Source organism: Scyliorhinus canicula, chromosome 12 (genome assembly GCF_902713615.1).
Source record: "Scyliorhinus canicula chromosome 12, sScyCan1.1, whole genome shotgun sequence".
Lineage (NCBI taxonomy): Eukaryota > Metazoa > Chordata > Chondrichthyes > Carcharhiniformes > Scyliorhinidae > Scyliorhinus > Scyliorhinus canicula.
The window spans coordinates 97,490,471-97,508,199 of NC_052157.1; the positions used below are offsets into that span (position 1 = coordinate 97,490,471).

The window sequence follows — 17,729 nt, forward strand, 5'->3', positions numbered from 1 at the left end:
GGAGGGGAGGGAGGCGGGGGGAGGGGAGGAAGGGGGGAGGGGAGGGAGGAGGGGGGACGGGGAGGAGGGGGGACGGGGAGGAGGGGGGGACGGGGAGGAGAGGGGATGGGGAGGAGAGGGGAGGAGGGGGGACGGGGAGGAGGGGGGGACGGGGGGAGGAGGGGGGAAGGGGAGGGGGGAGGAGGAGGGGGGAGGATGGGGGAGGGGAGTCTGTTTGGTGCCATGGGGGGGGGGGGGGGGGGGCGCGAAGCTACCAGGCTAGCTGGGCGGGCTAGCTCATGGAAGCGCAGTGGGGGGGTGAGCAGATTATAAGTTTGCTGAAGGGGACTGGAATTGTGCTGTTAATTGGGGGGGGGGGGTGAGGAATTGCTCTGCTGACAGGGGAGGGATTGTTGCTGCGAGACAAATGGGAGGTGGAGGTCGAGGACGGAGGGTGCCGAAGGGAGGGCCTGCGGGGACGCGAGCTGGAGGTTGGCCTAAGAAGGGTGATGGTTGATCGGCAGGGAGTGAGATGCCTCCCGGCCAGGCTGATCACGTGGAACGTTAAGATGGCTGAATGGGCCGGTTAAGAGGGCTCGCGTGTTCGCGCATTTGAGGGGATTGAAGGTGGGTGTGGCAATGCTACAGGAGAGACACCTGAGTGTAACAGATCAGACCGGATTGAGGAAGGGGTGGGTCGGGAAGGTATTTCACTCGGGGATGGACTCTAAGACTAGGGGGGTTGCGATCCTGATTAATAAACGGGTGTCATTTGAAGTGCAGAAAATAGTTGTGGATAGGGGGGACAGGTATATCATGGTCAGCGGGAAGCTGGAGGGGACACCAGTGGTGCTCGTGAATGTCTACGTACCAAACTGGGATGATGCGGAGTTTATAAGACGGGTGTTGAGGAAGATCCCAAGATCTCGGACCTGGATTCACACAAGCTGAAGGGGGGGGGGGGGGGGGGGGGGGGGGAGAGAGGGGGGACACTTTAATACGGTCATTGATCCAAGGTTAGAACGGTCAAGCTCAAAGATAGGGAGGGTGCCAGCAATGGCGAAGGAACTAAGGGGGTTCATGGAGCAAATGGGTGGGGTAGAGGTTTGGTCGGCCAAGAGCGAAGGAGTTTTCTTTCTTTTAGCATGTGCATAAAGTATACTCCTGGTTCAATTTTTAAAATCCTGAACATGGCTCTACTGGCGGGGGTGGTTGATACCGAGTATTCAGTGATTGCTGTCCGGAGGCAGGGTTATTGAAGGAGCGGCGGAAGCTCCAGATAGTGTTTGGTCTGTTTAGACAACAGGGGATGGCGGTGGAGCAGCCGAGGAAGGCGAGGGGGGGGGGGCGATATATTAGAATGGAAAGAAAGCCAGTAGGATGCTTGCGCACCAGTTGAGGAAAAGGGAGGCTGCCAGGGAGATAGGTAGAGTGAAGGACAGAGCTGGGAACACGGTCTTGGACCCAGCAGGGGTGAATGGGGCATTTAAGGAGTTTTACAGCGGGCTATATGGATCGGAACCCCCCAGCTGGGGTGGAAGAAATGAGGCAGTTTCTGGGAGGGCTGTGGCTTCCGAGGGTGGAGGAGGGTTGGTGGATGTGTTGGGAGCCCCGATCGGGATTGAAGAAATAGCAGAGGGGCTAGAGGCCATGCAGTCGGGTAAGGCCCCGGGACCTAGTGGAATTTTACAAAAGGTTCTCTGAGATGCTGGACCCTCTGCTGGTGAGGGCATTTAATGAAGCAAGGGAGTGGGGTGTTCTTCCCCCGACAATGTCACAGGCCTCAATCTCACTAGGGGCAGCAGGGTAGCATGGTGGTTAGCATAAATGCTTCACAGCTCCAGGGTCCCAGGTTCGATTCCCGGCTGGGTCACTGTCTGTGTGGAGTCTGCACGTCCTCCCCCTGTGTGCGTGGGTTTCCTCCGGGTGCTCCGGTTTCCTCCCACAGTCCAAAGATGTGCGGGTTAGGTGGATTGGCCATGCTAAATTGCCCGTAGTGTCCTAATAAAAGTAAGGTTAAGGGGGGGGTTGTTGGGTTACGGGTATAGGGTGGATACGTGGGTTTGAGTGGGGTGGTCATGGCTCGGCACAACATTGAGGGCCGAAGGGCCTGTTATGTGCTGTACTGTTCTATGTTCTATGATCCTGAAGTGGGAGAAGGACCCAGAGCTATGCGGGTCCTACAGGCCGATCTCCCTATTGAATGTTGATGCCAAACTGTTGGCTAAAATCTTGACCTCAAGGATAGAAGATTGTGTCCCAGAGGTGATAGGGCAGCACGGTAGCATTGTGGATAGCACAATCGCTTCACAGCTCCAAGGTCCCAGGTTCGATTCCGGCTTGGGTCACTGTCTGTGCGGAGACTGCACATCCTCCCCGTGTGTGCGTGGGTTTCCTCCGGGTGCTCCGGTTTCCTCCCACAGTCCAAAGATGTGCAGGTTAGGTGGATTGGCCATGCTAAATTGCCCTTAGTGTCCAAAATTGCCCTTAGTGTTGGGTGGGGTTACTGGGTTATGGGGATAGGGTGGAGGTGTTGACCTTGGGTAGGATGCTCTTTCCAAGATCCGGTGCAGACTCTAAATAGCCGAATGGCCTCCTTCTGCACTGTAAATTCTATGATAGGGGAGGACCAGATGGGGTTTGTCAAGGGCAGACTGCCAACGGCCAATGTTAGAAGGCTCTTAAACATGATCATGATGCCCCCCAGAGGGGAGGGAGGTGGAAGTAATGGACACAGAAAAGACCTTCGACCGGGTGGAATGGAACTATCTGTGGGAGGTGTTGGGGCGGTTCGGGTTTGGGTGGGGCTTTATTGATTGGGTCCCGTTGTACCAGGACCGGTGGCGAGTGTCTGAACGAATCGGTTGATGACGGACTATTTTAAATTGCACCGGGGGATTCGCAGGAATGCCCTCACTCCCCACTGCTGTTCGCTTTGTCCATAGAGCCACTGGCGATGGCGTAACAGCCTCCCCGATCAGGCGCCGGAATGTGGCGACTAGGGGCTTTTCACAGTAACTTCATTTGAAGCCTACTTGTGACAATAAGTGATTTTCATTTCATTTCAAGAGCTTCAAGGGACTGGAAAGGGTTGGTCCAGGGGGGGTGGGGGCGGGGGTGGGGGGGTAGAGCACAGGGTCTCGCTGTCCGCCGACGGCCTGCTCCTGTATATTTCTGATCTGTTAGGGGGATGGGAGAGAATATGAGGATTTTAGGGGAATTTGGCCGGTTTTCAGGCTACAAATTGAATATGGGGAAAAGCGAGATGTTTGTGATCCAGGCAAAGGGACAAGAGAGGAGATGGGGAGAGCTGCTGTTCAGAGTGGTGGGACGGAGCTTTTGTTATTTGGAAATCCAGGTGCCACGGGACAGGGGGCTGTTACATAAACTAAATTTGACCCGGCTAGTGGAACAGATGAAGGAGGACTTTCGAAAGTGGGAAGGTACAGACCATGAAAATGACAGTCCTCCTGTGGTTTTTGTTCGTTTTTCAGTGCCTCCCCATCTTTATCCCAAGGGTCTTTTTTAAACGGGTAAACAAGGTGATTTCGGGTTTTCTGTGGGTGGGTAAAACCCTACGAGTGAAGAAAGTGTTGTTGGAGCGTGGCCAAGGAGAGGGTGGGTTGGCATGCTGAGCTTTAGAAATTATTACAGGCCGGCAAATATAGCCATGGTTAGGTGGGTAGTGGGGGTGGGGGGTCGGTATCGGAGCGAATAGAGGCGGCATCATGCAAGGACACAAGTCTGGGGGCATTGGTAACCACACCTCTGCCGTTCTCGCTGACCCGGTACTCCACAAGCCCGATGGTAGTGCCGGCTCTGAGAATCTGGGGGCAGTGGAGGAAGCATATGAGAGTGGAGGAAGCATCAGTCTGGGCTCCAATCGGCAATAACCATTGGTTTGTACCGGGAAGGCTGGATGGGGGTTTCAGAGATGGCAGATGTCATAATATGCACCCATGCACATCATGAGGTAACAGTAGGCAGTGACAGACACCCAGGTTAGCCAATCAACTTACAGAACAGAACGCGACCTATCACAAGACGGGACACCAGAGGGGAGGCTTCCACCTATAAAACACACGAGGCGTCAGCACTCCGCCTCTTTTCACTGGTGATAGCTATAGTGATAGTCAGGGCGTACAAATTATTCAACACCTCCTACACGTGGATCAGAGCTAGCCTGGTCTAGATAGTTAACTTTAGTTACTTAGGGTAGTAGTCAACCCACAGGTAGCTGTGTGTTTCGTTACCAGAGTTCAATAAATCTCAGATTGAACCAACGCCTTCGTTTGGTGTATACTTCATCAGTTAATTGCATCGTGGGCAATCCGTGTTACCCCAGGGTGAACAACACGACAGCAGAGATCAGGGATTGAGAGGGTGGGGGATCTATTTATAGATGGGAGCTTCCCCTGTTTGAAGGATTTAGAGGAGAAATTTGAACTGCCAGCAGGAAATGGATTCAGATATCTGCAGGCACGGGATTTTTTGCCAAGGCAGGTTTTGACCTTTCCGCTCCTACCGCCACAGGGGATACAGGATCGGGTAGTTTCCCGAACATGGGTGGGAGAGGGGAAGATTTTGGATATTTATAAAGAACCCATGCAGTCGGAGGAATCGCAGACAGAGGAGCTAAAGTGCAAATGGGAAGATGAGCTGGGGTGGGGAGATAGAGGCAGATCTTTGGGCGGATGCGTTTCGCAGAGTCAACACATCCTCATCATGTGCCAGGCTCAGCCTAATTCAGTTTAGGGTGGTACACGGGGCACACATGACGGTGGCCCGGATGAGCATGTTTTTTGGGATAGACAGGTGTGCGAGGCGTGCAGGAGGGCCAGCAAACCATGTCCATATGTTTTGGGCATGTCTGAAGTTTAGGGGATTTTGGCAGAGTTTTACAGATGTCATGTCCACGGTGTTAAAAACAAGGATAGCGTTGAGTCCAGAGGTAACGATTTTCGGTGTGTCGGAAGGTGAGAGAGGCTGACATCTTGGCCTTTGCCTCCTTGGTCGCCTGGAGACAGATATTGTTAGCGTGGAGGGACTCGAAGCCCCCAAATTCAGAGATCTGGCTTAGTTTCTCAGACTTGAGAAAATAAAGTTCGCCCTCAGAGGGTCAGCGCTAGGATTCGTCCGGAGGTGGCAGCCGTTTGTCGACTTCTTTAGAGAAAACTGTCAGCAGGGGTGGTGTTTTTGGGGGGGGGGGGGGGGTGCAGAGAGTTAGATTATTGTTTAGAGGAGGTGGGGCTTGTGAGGGAGGGGTCTTTGCACCATGTTTATATTTGTATTTGTACTGTTTACTATTATTATAAAAGCCTTAATAAAATGTTTTTTTTTAAAAAAGGAAGGGAAGAATCTTGAGCTCACCCTCGCCAAATTCAAAATAAAAGTTCTAGGTTAGGTGGACTTCATAATATATTTCGGAGTTTCTAAATCCTGGTCCATAATATTAGTCTATCAATCCTAGCAAAAAAGGATTTAGGGAGGAAAATCGGAAGAATCTGGAACATGAATAGAAACCTTGGTCAAATGTTAATTTTGACCGTGTGTTTTCTACTAGCCAAGGTTAGTGGGAGGGCATCCCACCTCTTCAGGTCCCCCTTCACCTCCTCCACCAGACTGGCCATGCTCAACTTATGCAACAGTGTCCAATTGTGCACCACCTGAATCCCTAAATACCTAAACTGCATCATGGCCAGCTTAAAAGGCAGCTTCCCCCGATCTGTCCTCTTCCCCCGATCTGTCCTCTTCCCCAGAGAATTTACTGGGAACATCTTGCTCTTATTCAATCTATATCCTGAAAAATATCCAAATTTTTTCAACAGTTCCATAATTTATCCCATACCTGTGGGAGGGTCAGAAATGTACAACAAATTGTCTGTGTAAAGGGACACCCTCTGTTCTTCAACCCCCTCTCAATACCTATACATTCCCCTGACGATCGAAACGCAATGGCCAATGGTTCAATCACTGGCAATAATGGAAACAGTGGGCATTCCTGTCTCATGCTCATGTAGTTGGAAATATCCTGAGCTCACATCATTCGTCCAGACAGTAGCCATGGGGGCATTATATAGCAGTTTCACCCAGGAAGTAAAAGTAGGACCAAACCCAAATCACTCCACATGGTCAAAGGCCTTCTCCACGTCCATGGAGATGATCACCTCCGGCACCTGCTCCACAGTGGGTGACATGACCACATTCAAAAGCATCCTGATGTTGGACGACAGCTGTCGGCCCAACAAATTCTGGCTGGTCCTCAGGCACCGTTCCAAACATTTTGCCACAGCCTTAGTTAGTATTTTCGTGTCAGTGTTGAATAGTGAAATAGGCCAATAAGATCCACACTCAAGGGAATCATTGTCTTTTTCGGGATTACAGAAATCGAGGCCTGCATCAGTGTGGCAGGCAGCACCCCTCGCAACAGAGTCATTAAACATTCCCAGTGAGTGCGATGCCAACAAGGCCGCAAACTGTTTATAAATTTTGGCCGGAAAACCATCTGGTCCTGGTGCTTTCTCCAATTGCATGGAACGAATACAGTCTGTAACTTCATCCAACCCCAACGGTGCCTCCAGCCCCTCCCTCTTCACCCTTTCCACCATTGGGAAATCCAATCTGCCCAGAAATTGCTCCATCTCTGACATGTGGTTCAGACATGTATAGCCCTCAATAAAAAAACCTCATCAGCTCTGTTGATCTTATCCGGAGCAGTAACCAGCCCTCCACCCTCATCTTGAACCGGAGCTGTTTCCCATGTTGCTGCCTGCCATCTCAATTAGTGAACCAATAATTGACCCTCTTTCTCCCCGTACTCATAAAATGTCCCTCATGAACGGCGAAGCTGGCTCACTGCATTCCCCATTGATTCAAACTCAAACATCATTTGTAGCCTCTTTCTCTCTGCCTACAAGAGTTACATGTTACAGTTGTATAGGACTTTGTTCAGCCACATTTGGAATACTGCGTGCAGTTCTGGTCGCCACATTACCAGAAGGATGTGGATGCTTTGGAGAGGGTGCAGAGGAGGTTCACCAGGATGTTGCCTGGTATGGAGGGTGCTAGCTATGAAGAAAGGTTGAGTAGATTAGGATTGTCTTAGTTGGAAAGACGGAGGTTGAGGGGGGACTTGATTGAGGTCTACAAAATTATGAGAGGTATGGACAGGGTGGATAGCAACAAGCTTTTCCCAAGAGTGGGGGTGTCAATTACAAGGGGTCACGATTTCAAGGTGAGAGGGGGAAAGTTTAAGGGAGATGTGCGTGGAAAGTTTTTTACGCAGAGGGTGGTGGGTGCCAGGGAGTCTACTCGTCTGATCCCTAATTCGCAAATGTGTCTCCTACAAGAAGACTACCTCTGCATTCAATGTCCTCAAATAAGTAAATACTCCAGACCATTAAATCCCCTGATGTTAGCCCAGTTCCGCACACGAGTGCGGCCTCAACCGGGACCTGGGATTCATGTGGCATTACATTCACCCCCCACCATCTGGCCTGCACTTGCGAAATCCTACCAACTGTCCTGGCTTGAGACAATTCTTTAACCTGGGGTTACCTCTATCTCTGGATCTGTAAAGACCTGCAAATGATCGCATTCTAAGCATTGTCTGGCATCTTTGAATTTGTTTATATATATGTTTCTGGAACAAACCTCTTCATTCACCTGAAGAAGGAGCAGTGCTCCAAAAGCTAGTGTTTGAAACAAACCTGTTGGTTAACCTGGTGCTGTAAGACTACTGTGCTCACCCCAGTCCAACGCCGGCATCTCCACATCATGACTAATTTACCAAGCATCTGTTCAACCAACACCCCTCCTTCCCTCACCCATCCATACAGCTGCTAACCATTCTTCCGAGCTCAAAGAGGCAGCCCTTCTGTCCCCCTCCCACCCCTAACACTAAAAACCCAACCAACCTAAACCCATTACCTCACCCAACAAACAAAACAAAAAACACCCCCACCCCAAGCATCTAGCCACAGACCCCACCCTCACTTTACTTCCGTTAACTAGCAAAATCGCCCCTGTCCAGCAAGTCGGAAGGAAAAAAAGGGAAATTTGAACCAAAATGAACCAGGCACCCATTTACCCCATTCTCTCATCCAAACCAAAAGTACACATTCGGCAAAAGAATAAATAATAGAGTCCACACCCCTAATTGACCAATCAAACTACTCCATATTATCATGTGCGAGAAGAACACGGAACCCCAAATAGCTAAAACACAAACAGTAACTATATATATATATACACATATATATATGACCAAGCGAAATTCAAAATACTCTAAAATAAATCCCCTAACCACAATCAAAATTCTGCTAGCGTGCTCCTCCCACCTCCTCTGGTGTATTAAATGTCCTTGTTTTTAAATGTGATCCACAGTCAAGCTGGATGTACCATTCCGAATTGCACCTCTTTTTTGTAAAGTACCGCCTTGACCTTGTTGAACCCAGCAACTCGCTTTGCCAGTTCCACCCCGATGTCCTGGTAAATTCGAACATGGTGCCCTTCCCAATAGCTTTCCTTAGTGCCCTTCGCCCATTTCAAAATCCGCTCTTTATCGAAAAATCGGTGAAGACTAATTATTCTGCCCGTGCTGAATCGCCAGACTTCGGTTTCTGTCCTAGTGACCCACCTCGGGAGGGTTAGCAAAGACTCCTTCTGCCACTACTTTACCAAGCGTCTTTGTCACAAATTCTGTGACATTCGTGCCTGCGATGCCGTCCGGTAGCCTGACAATCAGCAGAGATCGGCACCTGGACCTGTTCGCCTGGTCTTCAGCCATGGCTCTTCAAACCTTTTGGGTTCCCGCCATCGCCTTAACCTCAGTCTCCAAAGAGGCAATCCGGTCATTATGATCTGAGCATGCCTCTTCCATCTCACGGATCTTTGATCCTTGTGCCCCCCATCTGCTGCCCCACCCTCTCCAAGGTTAACCGAAGGGGGGCGGGGGCCCACCGCTTCCTTAATTTCTCTGGAAAAGTCTTCCGCCATCAACTGCCTTTGTTTATGGAACTCCCCCACAAGGAATTCCATTAATTTCTCCGTTGGCTCCAGGGTAGGCATTGACGAGATGTAGCCTTTTCAGATGAGGTGCTCTTAAGTCTCTGGTTTTACCCCATGCAGGTATCCCGCATCAGAGGAGAGAGTGGCAAGTACAAATTCGCCTCGTCTTTTTAAAAAAATTACACCCGATAATCAGGTGAGAAGGGTCAAAAGCACGTCGCTGAACAGGAGCTGCCTTGTACGCGATCGCTCACCGCAGCCGGAAATCTTAAATTTAGAAACTCGGTGGCTGTAATTTGTGGGCAGGCAAGGGCCAAAGACTTTGGGAGTTTTTACAACAATTATTGGTTAATTCATCTGTGTTGTGACTCCGAGCCGAGTGGGGCTGGAATTGACCACACACTTGCCTTGGGCATAGTAACACTTTCCAAGTCCTTCTGCAGCCTTCTTGCTTCCTCAACACTACCTGTCCCTCCACAAATCTTTGCATCGCCTGCAAACTTAGCAACAGTGCCCTCAGTTCCTTCTTCAAGTTCGTTAATGTATATTGTGAATATTTGTGATCCCAACACTGACCCCTGTGGAAGACCTCTTTATCCCTCCTCTCTGCCTTCTGCCAGTTAGCCAATCATGCTAGTACCTTGCCCCTAACACCATGGGCTCCATTCGAATTTAACAGCCTCCTGTATGGTACCTTGTCAAAGGCCTTCCCGAAATCCAAATAGATCACACCCACTGGTTCTCCTTTGTCTAACCTCCTCATTAACTCCTCAAAGAACTCTAACAAATTTGTCAGGCATGATCTCCCCTTGACGGACATCTCCAGTTCTGATCACAGACCTGAAACATTAGTTCTATCTTTCGCTCTCCGCAGACGCTGCCAGACCTGATGAAATTTTCCAGCATATTCTCACATTGCTGCAGTTCGATTGAATATTTCTATTCAATATTTATATCAAATTTACTTCAGACACAAATACCAAATACCAAGGAGGCAAATGTAGTGGTGTTTATTTGATAGTGTGTACACAATATTGTGTTGAAGATATTTACAAAAAATGTAAGTTAAAAAGACAGAGCTGCCCAGAATGGAACTGGAACTAATCTGGACATCATGAGCGGTGACCCAGGCTGGGGTTGGGGTTGGGGTTGGGGGGGGGGGGGGGGGGGATGCCTGGCTAACACCCTCGGAGCTTTGCTCTCCAGCCACTTTTCCTGAGCTGTGCCCTCCTCTCCAGCCTCTTGAGTTTCTCTCGGCCCTCCTCTTGATGCTGTTGATGAGCTGCATGTTTCTTGTGAGGTGCTACCTGCGAGCGGCCAGCAGTAGAGAGGCAGATTTCACCGAGCGGTATCATAGAATTTAAAGTGCAGAAGGGGGCCATTTGGCCCATCGAATCTGCACTGTCCCTTGCAAACCCATGGATGGGATTAGACCAGGCCAAGGAAAGGGTGGGTAGGTCAGGATCAGATATGAAGACAGGGGGTGGATGGGGGTCCTAATAAATAAGCGGGTAGCGTTTGAGGTGAGGAACATAGTAACAGATGCAGAGGGAAGGTTCGTAATGGTGAATGGAAAATTGGAGAGGATGCCGCTGGTCCCAGTGAATGTTTATGCCCCAAATGGGGATGATGTTGAATTTATGAGGTGGGTGCCGGGGAAGATCCCGGACCTGGACTTGCTGATAATGGGGGCGGGGGGTAGATTTTAATACGGTTATTGAGACAAAATTGGATCAGTTGAGTCCGCAATCCAGGAGGGTATCGGTGGTGACAAGGGTATTGAAAGGGTTTATGGAGCACATGGGAGGTGTGGACCCGTGGAGATTTGGTAGGCAGAGGGCGAAGGAATTTTTGTTCTTCTCCCCTGTACATAGGGTGTATTCCCTGCTTGACTACTTTGTGATGGATAGAACTTTGTTGGCGGGGGTGGTCAGTTCGGAGTACTCGGTGATTGTGGTCTCGGCCCACAGGGTGGACTTGCAGGTGGAGTTTGGGGGGGGGGGGGGGGGGGGGGGAGGGGAGGTGGGAGGATGCCCAGCACCCGCAGTGGAAGTTAGATGTGGGATTATTAGCAGATGAGGTTTGTGAGCGGCTGAGGGCTGCTATTCGGGGGGTATGTGTAGTTGAATGACACGGGTGAGGTCTTGGCCATCACACACTGGGAGGTGCTGAAGACAGTGGTCAGGGGGGAGTTTATATTGATACGGACGGATTGGGACAAAATGGAGCAGGCTGAGATGGCGCGGCTGGTGGGCAAGATCCTTAATTTAATAATGAATCACCTTTATTGTCACAAGTAGGCTTACATTAACACTGCAATGAAGTTACTGTGAAAAGCCCCCAGTCGCCACACTCCGGCGCCTGTTCGGATACACAGAGGGAGAATTCAGAATAGCCAATTCACCTAACAGCACATCTTTCGGGACTTGTGGGAGGAAACTGGAGCACCCGAAGGAAACCCACGCAGACACAGGGAGAATGTGCAGACTCCGCACAGACAGTGACCCAAGTCGGGAATTGAACCTGGGACCCTGGGAATTGAACCTGGGAGCTGTTAAGCAGTCTATGGATGTAGGATGTTGGCACACCAATTGAGGAAGCAGGATGCGGCGGTGGAGATCGGAAAGGTAAAGGGTAGGAGGGGTAATATGGTCTTAGACCCAGTGGGGGTACATGTGGTATTTGAGGACTTTTACAAGAGCCTATATGATCCCCCCCCCCCCCCCCCCCCATGCGGTGTCTTTTAGATGGGTTGGAGCTTCCCAATGTGGCGGAGGGCCTGGTGCAGGAGCTGAGAGCTGTTGGATTGGTGGAGGTAATGGGGGCGCTGCAGGCAGCGAAGGTCCCAGGACCGGATGGCTTCCTGGTGGAATTTTATGGAAAGTTCTTAGGGGACCTGGGGCCCCTGGTGGTAAGAGCATTAAATGAGGCAAAGGAGAAGCTCCCTGCCACATTGTCGCAGGCCACAAGTTCCTTAATTTAAAAAAAGGATATGGACCTTGGGTCCTACCGCCCAATTTCATTGCCAGATGTAGATGCCAAGTTGCTGGTTAAGATCTTGGACTCACAGATGTACTGGGGTGATCGGGGAAGACCAGATGGGGAGGTATTTGTCCACCAATATTAGACGCTTGTTAAACGTTATAATAATGCTCCTGGAGGGACGAAATGTGAAGGTAGCAGTCGCTATGGACACGGAGAAGACCTCTGAGCGGGTAGAATGGGATTAACGTGTGGGAGTGCTGGGGCAGTTTGGGTTCGGTTGTTGTACTGGGCGCTGGCAGCGAGTGCATGGATGAACCGGGTGAGTTTGGGGCATTTCAGGCTGCATCATGGGACGAGACAGGGATGCCCACTCTCCCTGCTGCTTTTTGCCTTGCTGATAGAACAATTGGCATTGGCGCTTAGAGCTAAAAATGAGTGGTGGGGGGGGGGGGGGGGGGGGAGCACAGAGTCTCGTTGAATGCAGACGATTTATTGCTTTATATATCAAACCCACTGGAAGGTATTGGGGGGATCATGGGCATATTTGAGGAATTCTACTGGTTCTCTGGGTACAAATTAAACATGGGGAAGAGTGAGGTCTTCCCAATCCAGGCGAGGGGGCAGGAGAGAAGGCTGGGCGAGCTGCTGTTCAAGGTAGTGGGGGCGAGTTGAAATGAATGAAAATGAAATGAAATGAAAATCGCTTATTGTCACGAGTAGACTTCAATGAAGTTACTGTGAAAAGCTCCTAGTCGCCACATTCCGGCGCCTGTTCGGGGAGGCTGTTACGGGAGTTTCAGGTATCTGGGCATCTAGGTGGCGTGAGGATGGGAGCAGCTACATGAATTGAATTTGGCACGACTGGTGGAACAAATGAAGGGGGATTTTGAGAGGTGGGACGTGCTCCCACTGTCGCTGGCGGGGGAGTGGGTGCAGTCGGTGAAGATGACGGTTCTCGCGAGGTTTTTATTTGTGTTCCAGAAACCCCCAATCTTTTTTCTGAAGGCTTTGTTTAGGAGAGTTAATGCACTGATTTTGAGGTTTGTGTGGGTGGGAAAAGCCCCATGGGTGAAGAAGGAGCTGCTGTTACAGGGACGTGGTGGGATGGGCTGGCCCTGACAAATCTCGCCATGGTGAGGAAGTGGGGAAGTGGGTTGTGGAGGAGGGGTCGGTATGGGAACGGGTGGAGGCAGCTTCCTGTAAGGACTCGAGCGGAGGGGCACTGTTGACAGCGCCTCTGCTGTTCTTGCCGGCCAGGAAGTCCATCAGTCCGGTAGTGGGGGTGGTCCTGAAGTGGTGGCAACACTGAGGGGGCCTCGGTTTGAGCACCGATCTGCAGGAATCAGGTTTGTTCCGGATGGGCTAGTCATGGGGTTCCGGGGGTAGGGGCGGGAGGGGATTGAGCAGTTTGGGGACCTATCCATTGGGGCAGCTTTTCCAGCTTGGAGGGGCTGGTAGAGGAATAAGAGCTGCCCAGTGGGAATGGGTTCTAGTATTTGCAGGTGAGGGGCTATGTCAGGAAGGAGGGGCTATGTCAGGAAGGAGGGGCTATGTGAGGAAGGAGGGGCTATGTGAGGAAGGAGGGGCTATGTGAGGAAGGAGCCTTTGCAGGTGAGGGGCTATGTCAGGAAGGAGGGGCTATGTCAGGAAGGAGGGGCTATGTGAGGAAGAAGGTGCCGTTCTTTCCCGACCTGCTGGCCCCAGGGTCGCAGGACAAGGTTTTGTCGAAACAGGGGTTGGGTGAGGGCAGAGTGTCGGAGATCTACAAGAAACTAATGGACTGGGAGAGCGCCCCGATAGAAGTCAAGCGCAAGTGGGAGGAGGATCTGAGCTGGGAGTTGGAGGATGGGCTGTGGGGAGAGGCTTTGAGGAGAGTGAACACATCCTCTTCGCATGCGAGGCTGAGCCTTATTCAATTCAAGGTAGTCCACAGGGCACATATGAGGGTGGCCAGGATGAGTAGATTTTTTGAGGGGGTGGAGGATAGGTGTGGTGGGCAATGCACAGGTTGGCCCGAGAACCATGTCCACATGTTTTTGGCCTGTCTGAAGCTGGAGGATTCTGGCGGGGATTGCTGACGTTATGTCCGAGGTGTTGAGGGTGAAGGTGGTCCCGAGTCCAGAAGTGGCAATCCTTGGAGTGTCGGAAGATCCAGGAGTCCAGGGGACGAGAGAGGCTGACGTTCTTGCCTTGGCCTCCCTGGTAGCCCGGAGACGGATCTTGCCGGAATGGAGGGACTGGGGCCACAGAAACCGGGGATGTGGGTGAGTGACCTTTCGAAATTCCTCAGGTTGGAAAAGATCAAGTTTGCCTTGAGGGACTGTGGAGGGGTTTGCCCGGAGATGGAAACCGTTCATTAACTACTTCAAGAATAGGTAAGAAGTCAGCAGTGGGATAAGTTAGGGGAGGGGGAGGGTAATGGCAGGGAGGAGTGTTAGATATTTATTTGTTATTTGAATTCCTGTTTGCTCTCTTTGTGGTTGTGGTTATGTTTGATGTACATATACAAATGTCTTAAATTTTTTTTAAAAAACCACCAGCAACCCCACCTAACCTTTTGGAGCCAAGGGGTAATTTATCATGTCCAATCCACCTAGCCTGCACATCTTTGGACTGTGGGTGGAAACCGGAGCACCCGGAAGAAACCCACGCACACACGGGGGGAACTCTACACAGACAGTGACCCAGTGGGGAATCGAACCTGGGACCCTGGAGCCTTGAGAAAGCCATGCTAGCCACTGTGCTGCCCTCACCTATGTCTATACGAATAGGTTCCCTGTCTGCTCCCGTCAATCTCAGCCTCCAAAGGGGAGAAAGGCTCAGTCAGCATACACTGCTTGTTCCCATGGATCTTGCTCCCACCCCGTTCCATATCGGAGGTCTACTGCCCATCAGGGGGTCTAGTGCACCCCCCACACCCCCCACCCCATCCCATCACCCTTGCCCACATCAGGGGGCCTCCTGACCTCTCCTCGCATGCTCCACCAACAAGGTCTACTGCTGACCCAATGATTGGGATATCCTGCCCCCACCCTACCTCAACCACTGAGGTCTCCTGCCTCCGCCGCACCCATGACTGGTCTCCTGTCCCTGACTGCTCCCCCTCCACCCTTATTGCTGGGGTATTCCGCCCCTGCCTCCATGGTTGGGACCAACGGCTCCCCTTACTCCCTCTCCTCTCCACTTGCAAACCATTAGAACATAGAACATACAGTGCAGAAGGGGACCATTCAGCCCATCGAGTCTGCACCGACCCACTTAAGCCCTCACTTTCACCCTATCCCCGTAACCCAATAACCCCATCTAACCTTTTTGCACACTAAGGGCAATTTATCATGGCCAATCCACCTAACCTGCACATCTTTTGACTGTGGGAGGAAACTGGAGCACCCGGAGGAAACCCACCTGAGCTCATCTCGTCCCCCTACCCCGTCCCCATCTCCTCCCCGGTCCCCCCCATCCCATAATTGGTCCTACCCCGCTGTCCGATGCCTGGTTTCCGCTTTCCTCGTTACATGGACATGCTGGTCAGATTGTCGTGACTGAGGCCTCCTTTGCGGGAGTTGTTTGCCCCATGTCCGGAGTTACAGTACTCCTGGAGGTTATGCCTCAGAGTGACCAGCGCCGACCCCAGGCATGCCCGATTGGGGGCCAGGATCCCTCCAGGCAGCTGGAACATCACCGTTGCCACGGCGGCCATGCCGTCATCAGTGGGTTCTAGGGTGACAGGCCCCACCTTGAAATTTGGGTACGGGTAGCTGATGAGCTGGGGCAGGAATGGCTCAGTGCGGCGCAGGTGTGGGTGAGGGGCAGGATCCGGGGGGTGGGCCTTCAACCGGGGCATTAGCCTGTGGCGGAGGGGAAGGAAGACGAGCTCCATGTCGGGCTCAAAGTAGACGGCCAGCTTAGCGAACGGCCGGCTTGCCATTTTGTTCATCTCCTGGATGTGGCGGTGGTGCTCCCGGCGAAAATCCACAAACTGTTTGACCTTCCAGAGCAGCACGCAGACTGAGAGGAAGAGGAAGAAGCAGGAGAAGAAAACGCTGAAAAAGACAAAGAGGTCGATGTGGGCCTGGTCCTGCCGAAAGAAGAGCAGGCCCTGGGACTCGTCGCCACTGCCGTTTCCCACGCCCAGAAGCACCATGAAGAAACGCTGGGTCTTCAGCGTGTGCAGCTCATAGGGGTAGGTGATGACAAGGCGCTCCCTCACTGCCCTGACCATCAGGATGGTGTGCTCTCTGCCGATGGTGATGTAAGTGGTCAGCCCATTAGCCGTCTCCTCCCTTATCCTCTCCACTTCCTGGGCCTCGGGCAGCGCCGCGCTCACATTCAGAGCCCGGCGTCGCCTCAGCAGCTCGGGGCTCTGGGCTTCCCGGCGTGAGTCGGGATCTCCGACCTGGACGGCGTGGAAGCCGGTGGTGGAGTCGACACTCACCGTGAATGAAGAGTGCGAGTTGGAGATGTAAACGTCCACCCCGCCGAAGGTCACATCGATGGTGATGCGGATATCCACGTTAGTGAACTTGGGTTGCACGGCAAAGAGAACTGTCCGGCCCAGAGGCAGATTTTTAATGTTGGGCTCGTGGTAACAGTTGTTCTGGGATGTTGGGTCGAAGCAGTACTCCTGCTCCACAGTGATTTGCCGGTAACACTGCCGTCCGTTCGTAGGGTTCCCCAGGAAATTCTCCTTACAACGGGCACACTGTGAAGAGGAGGAATGTCAGACAGAACCAGGAAACCGCACAGCAAATGAAGAAGTGGGAGGGTGAGGGGGGGCGAGTTGGTGCAGGAGGGTTGAGGGCAGGGTTTACACACCTGGTATTTATAACAGTCTTTCTTGTCAGTCTGAGCGGTGGGGCAGCTGGTCTCGGTGTTATTCTGACACTGGCATTCGGTTCCATCTGTCGTCCGACATCTGTCCCAGTGTCCATTACACTGGCATCTGTAATGCAGGAGATGGTCAGGATAAGAGAGAGAGAGGGAGTTGGGGGGGGGGGGGGGGGGGGGGTGAAGGAGAGAGAGACAGTGAGGAAGAGAGAGACAAAACATGGGGAGAGGCAAGGGAAAAATACGAGTGTACGAGAGAGCAATGGGGGGAGAGACACAGCGAGGGGGAAGAGAGAAAGCGCGAGGGGAAGGGAGAGAGAGTGAGGGGAGGGGAAGAGAGAGAGAGAGAGAGAGAGAGAGGGAGGGAGGGGAAGGAAGAGAGAGAGAGAGGGAGGGGAAGGAAGAGAGAGAGAGAGGGAGGGGAAGGAAGGGAGAGAGAGGGAGGGGAAGGGAGAGAGAGTGAGGGAGGGGAAGGGAGAGAGAGAGAGGGAGGGGAAGGAAGAGAGAGTGAGGGGAAGAGAGAGAGAGAGCGAGAGAAAGAGGGACGGGAAGGGAGAGAGAGGGAGGGGAAGGGAGAGAGAGGGAGGGGAAGGGAGAGAGAGAGAGTGAGGGGAAGAGAGAGAGAGAGAGGGAGGGGAAGGTAGGGAGAGAGAGAGAGCGAGGAGAAGGGAGAGAGTGATTGAAGAGGAGTGCAAGGGGAAGTGAATGAGAGCAAGGGGAAGAGAAAGAGATCGAGAGGAACAATGAGAGCGAGGGGAAGAGAAAGCGAGAGACGGGAAGAGAGAAAGCGAAGGGCAGAGAGAGGGTGAGGGGAAGATAGACAGCGGGTGAAGAGAGATCGCGAGGGGAAGAGAAAGAGAGCGAGGGGAAGAGAAAGAGAGTGAGGGTACGTGAACGAGAGCGAGGAGAAGGGAGAGTAGAGGGCGGCG

The 17,729-nt window shown here is 52.2% G+C and overlaps 1 protein-coding gene across 1 annotated transcript in view; it reads right to left on the minus strand.

Moving 5' to 3' along the window:
- Positions 1-14,601: 14,601 nt before the first annotated feature.
- Positions 14,602-17,729, minus strand: part of megf8 (multiple EGF-like-domains 8) — a 165,183-nt gene continuing 162,055 nt past the window's right edge. Inside the window, exons 18-19 of the mRNA XM_038813080.1 lie at positions 16,789-16,915; positions 14,602-16,675 (exon numbers count right to left, since the gene is read on the minus strand). Of these exons, the coding sequence (XP_038669008.1) occupies positions 15,485-16,675; positions 16,789-16,915 (1,318 nt within the window). The 3' untranslated portion in view covers positions 14,602-15,484. The remainder of the gene's footprint in view (positions 16,676-16,788; positions 16,916-17,729) is intronic.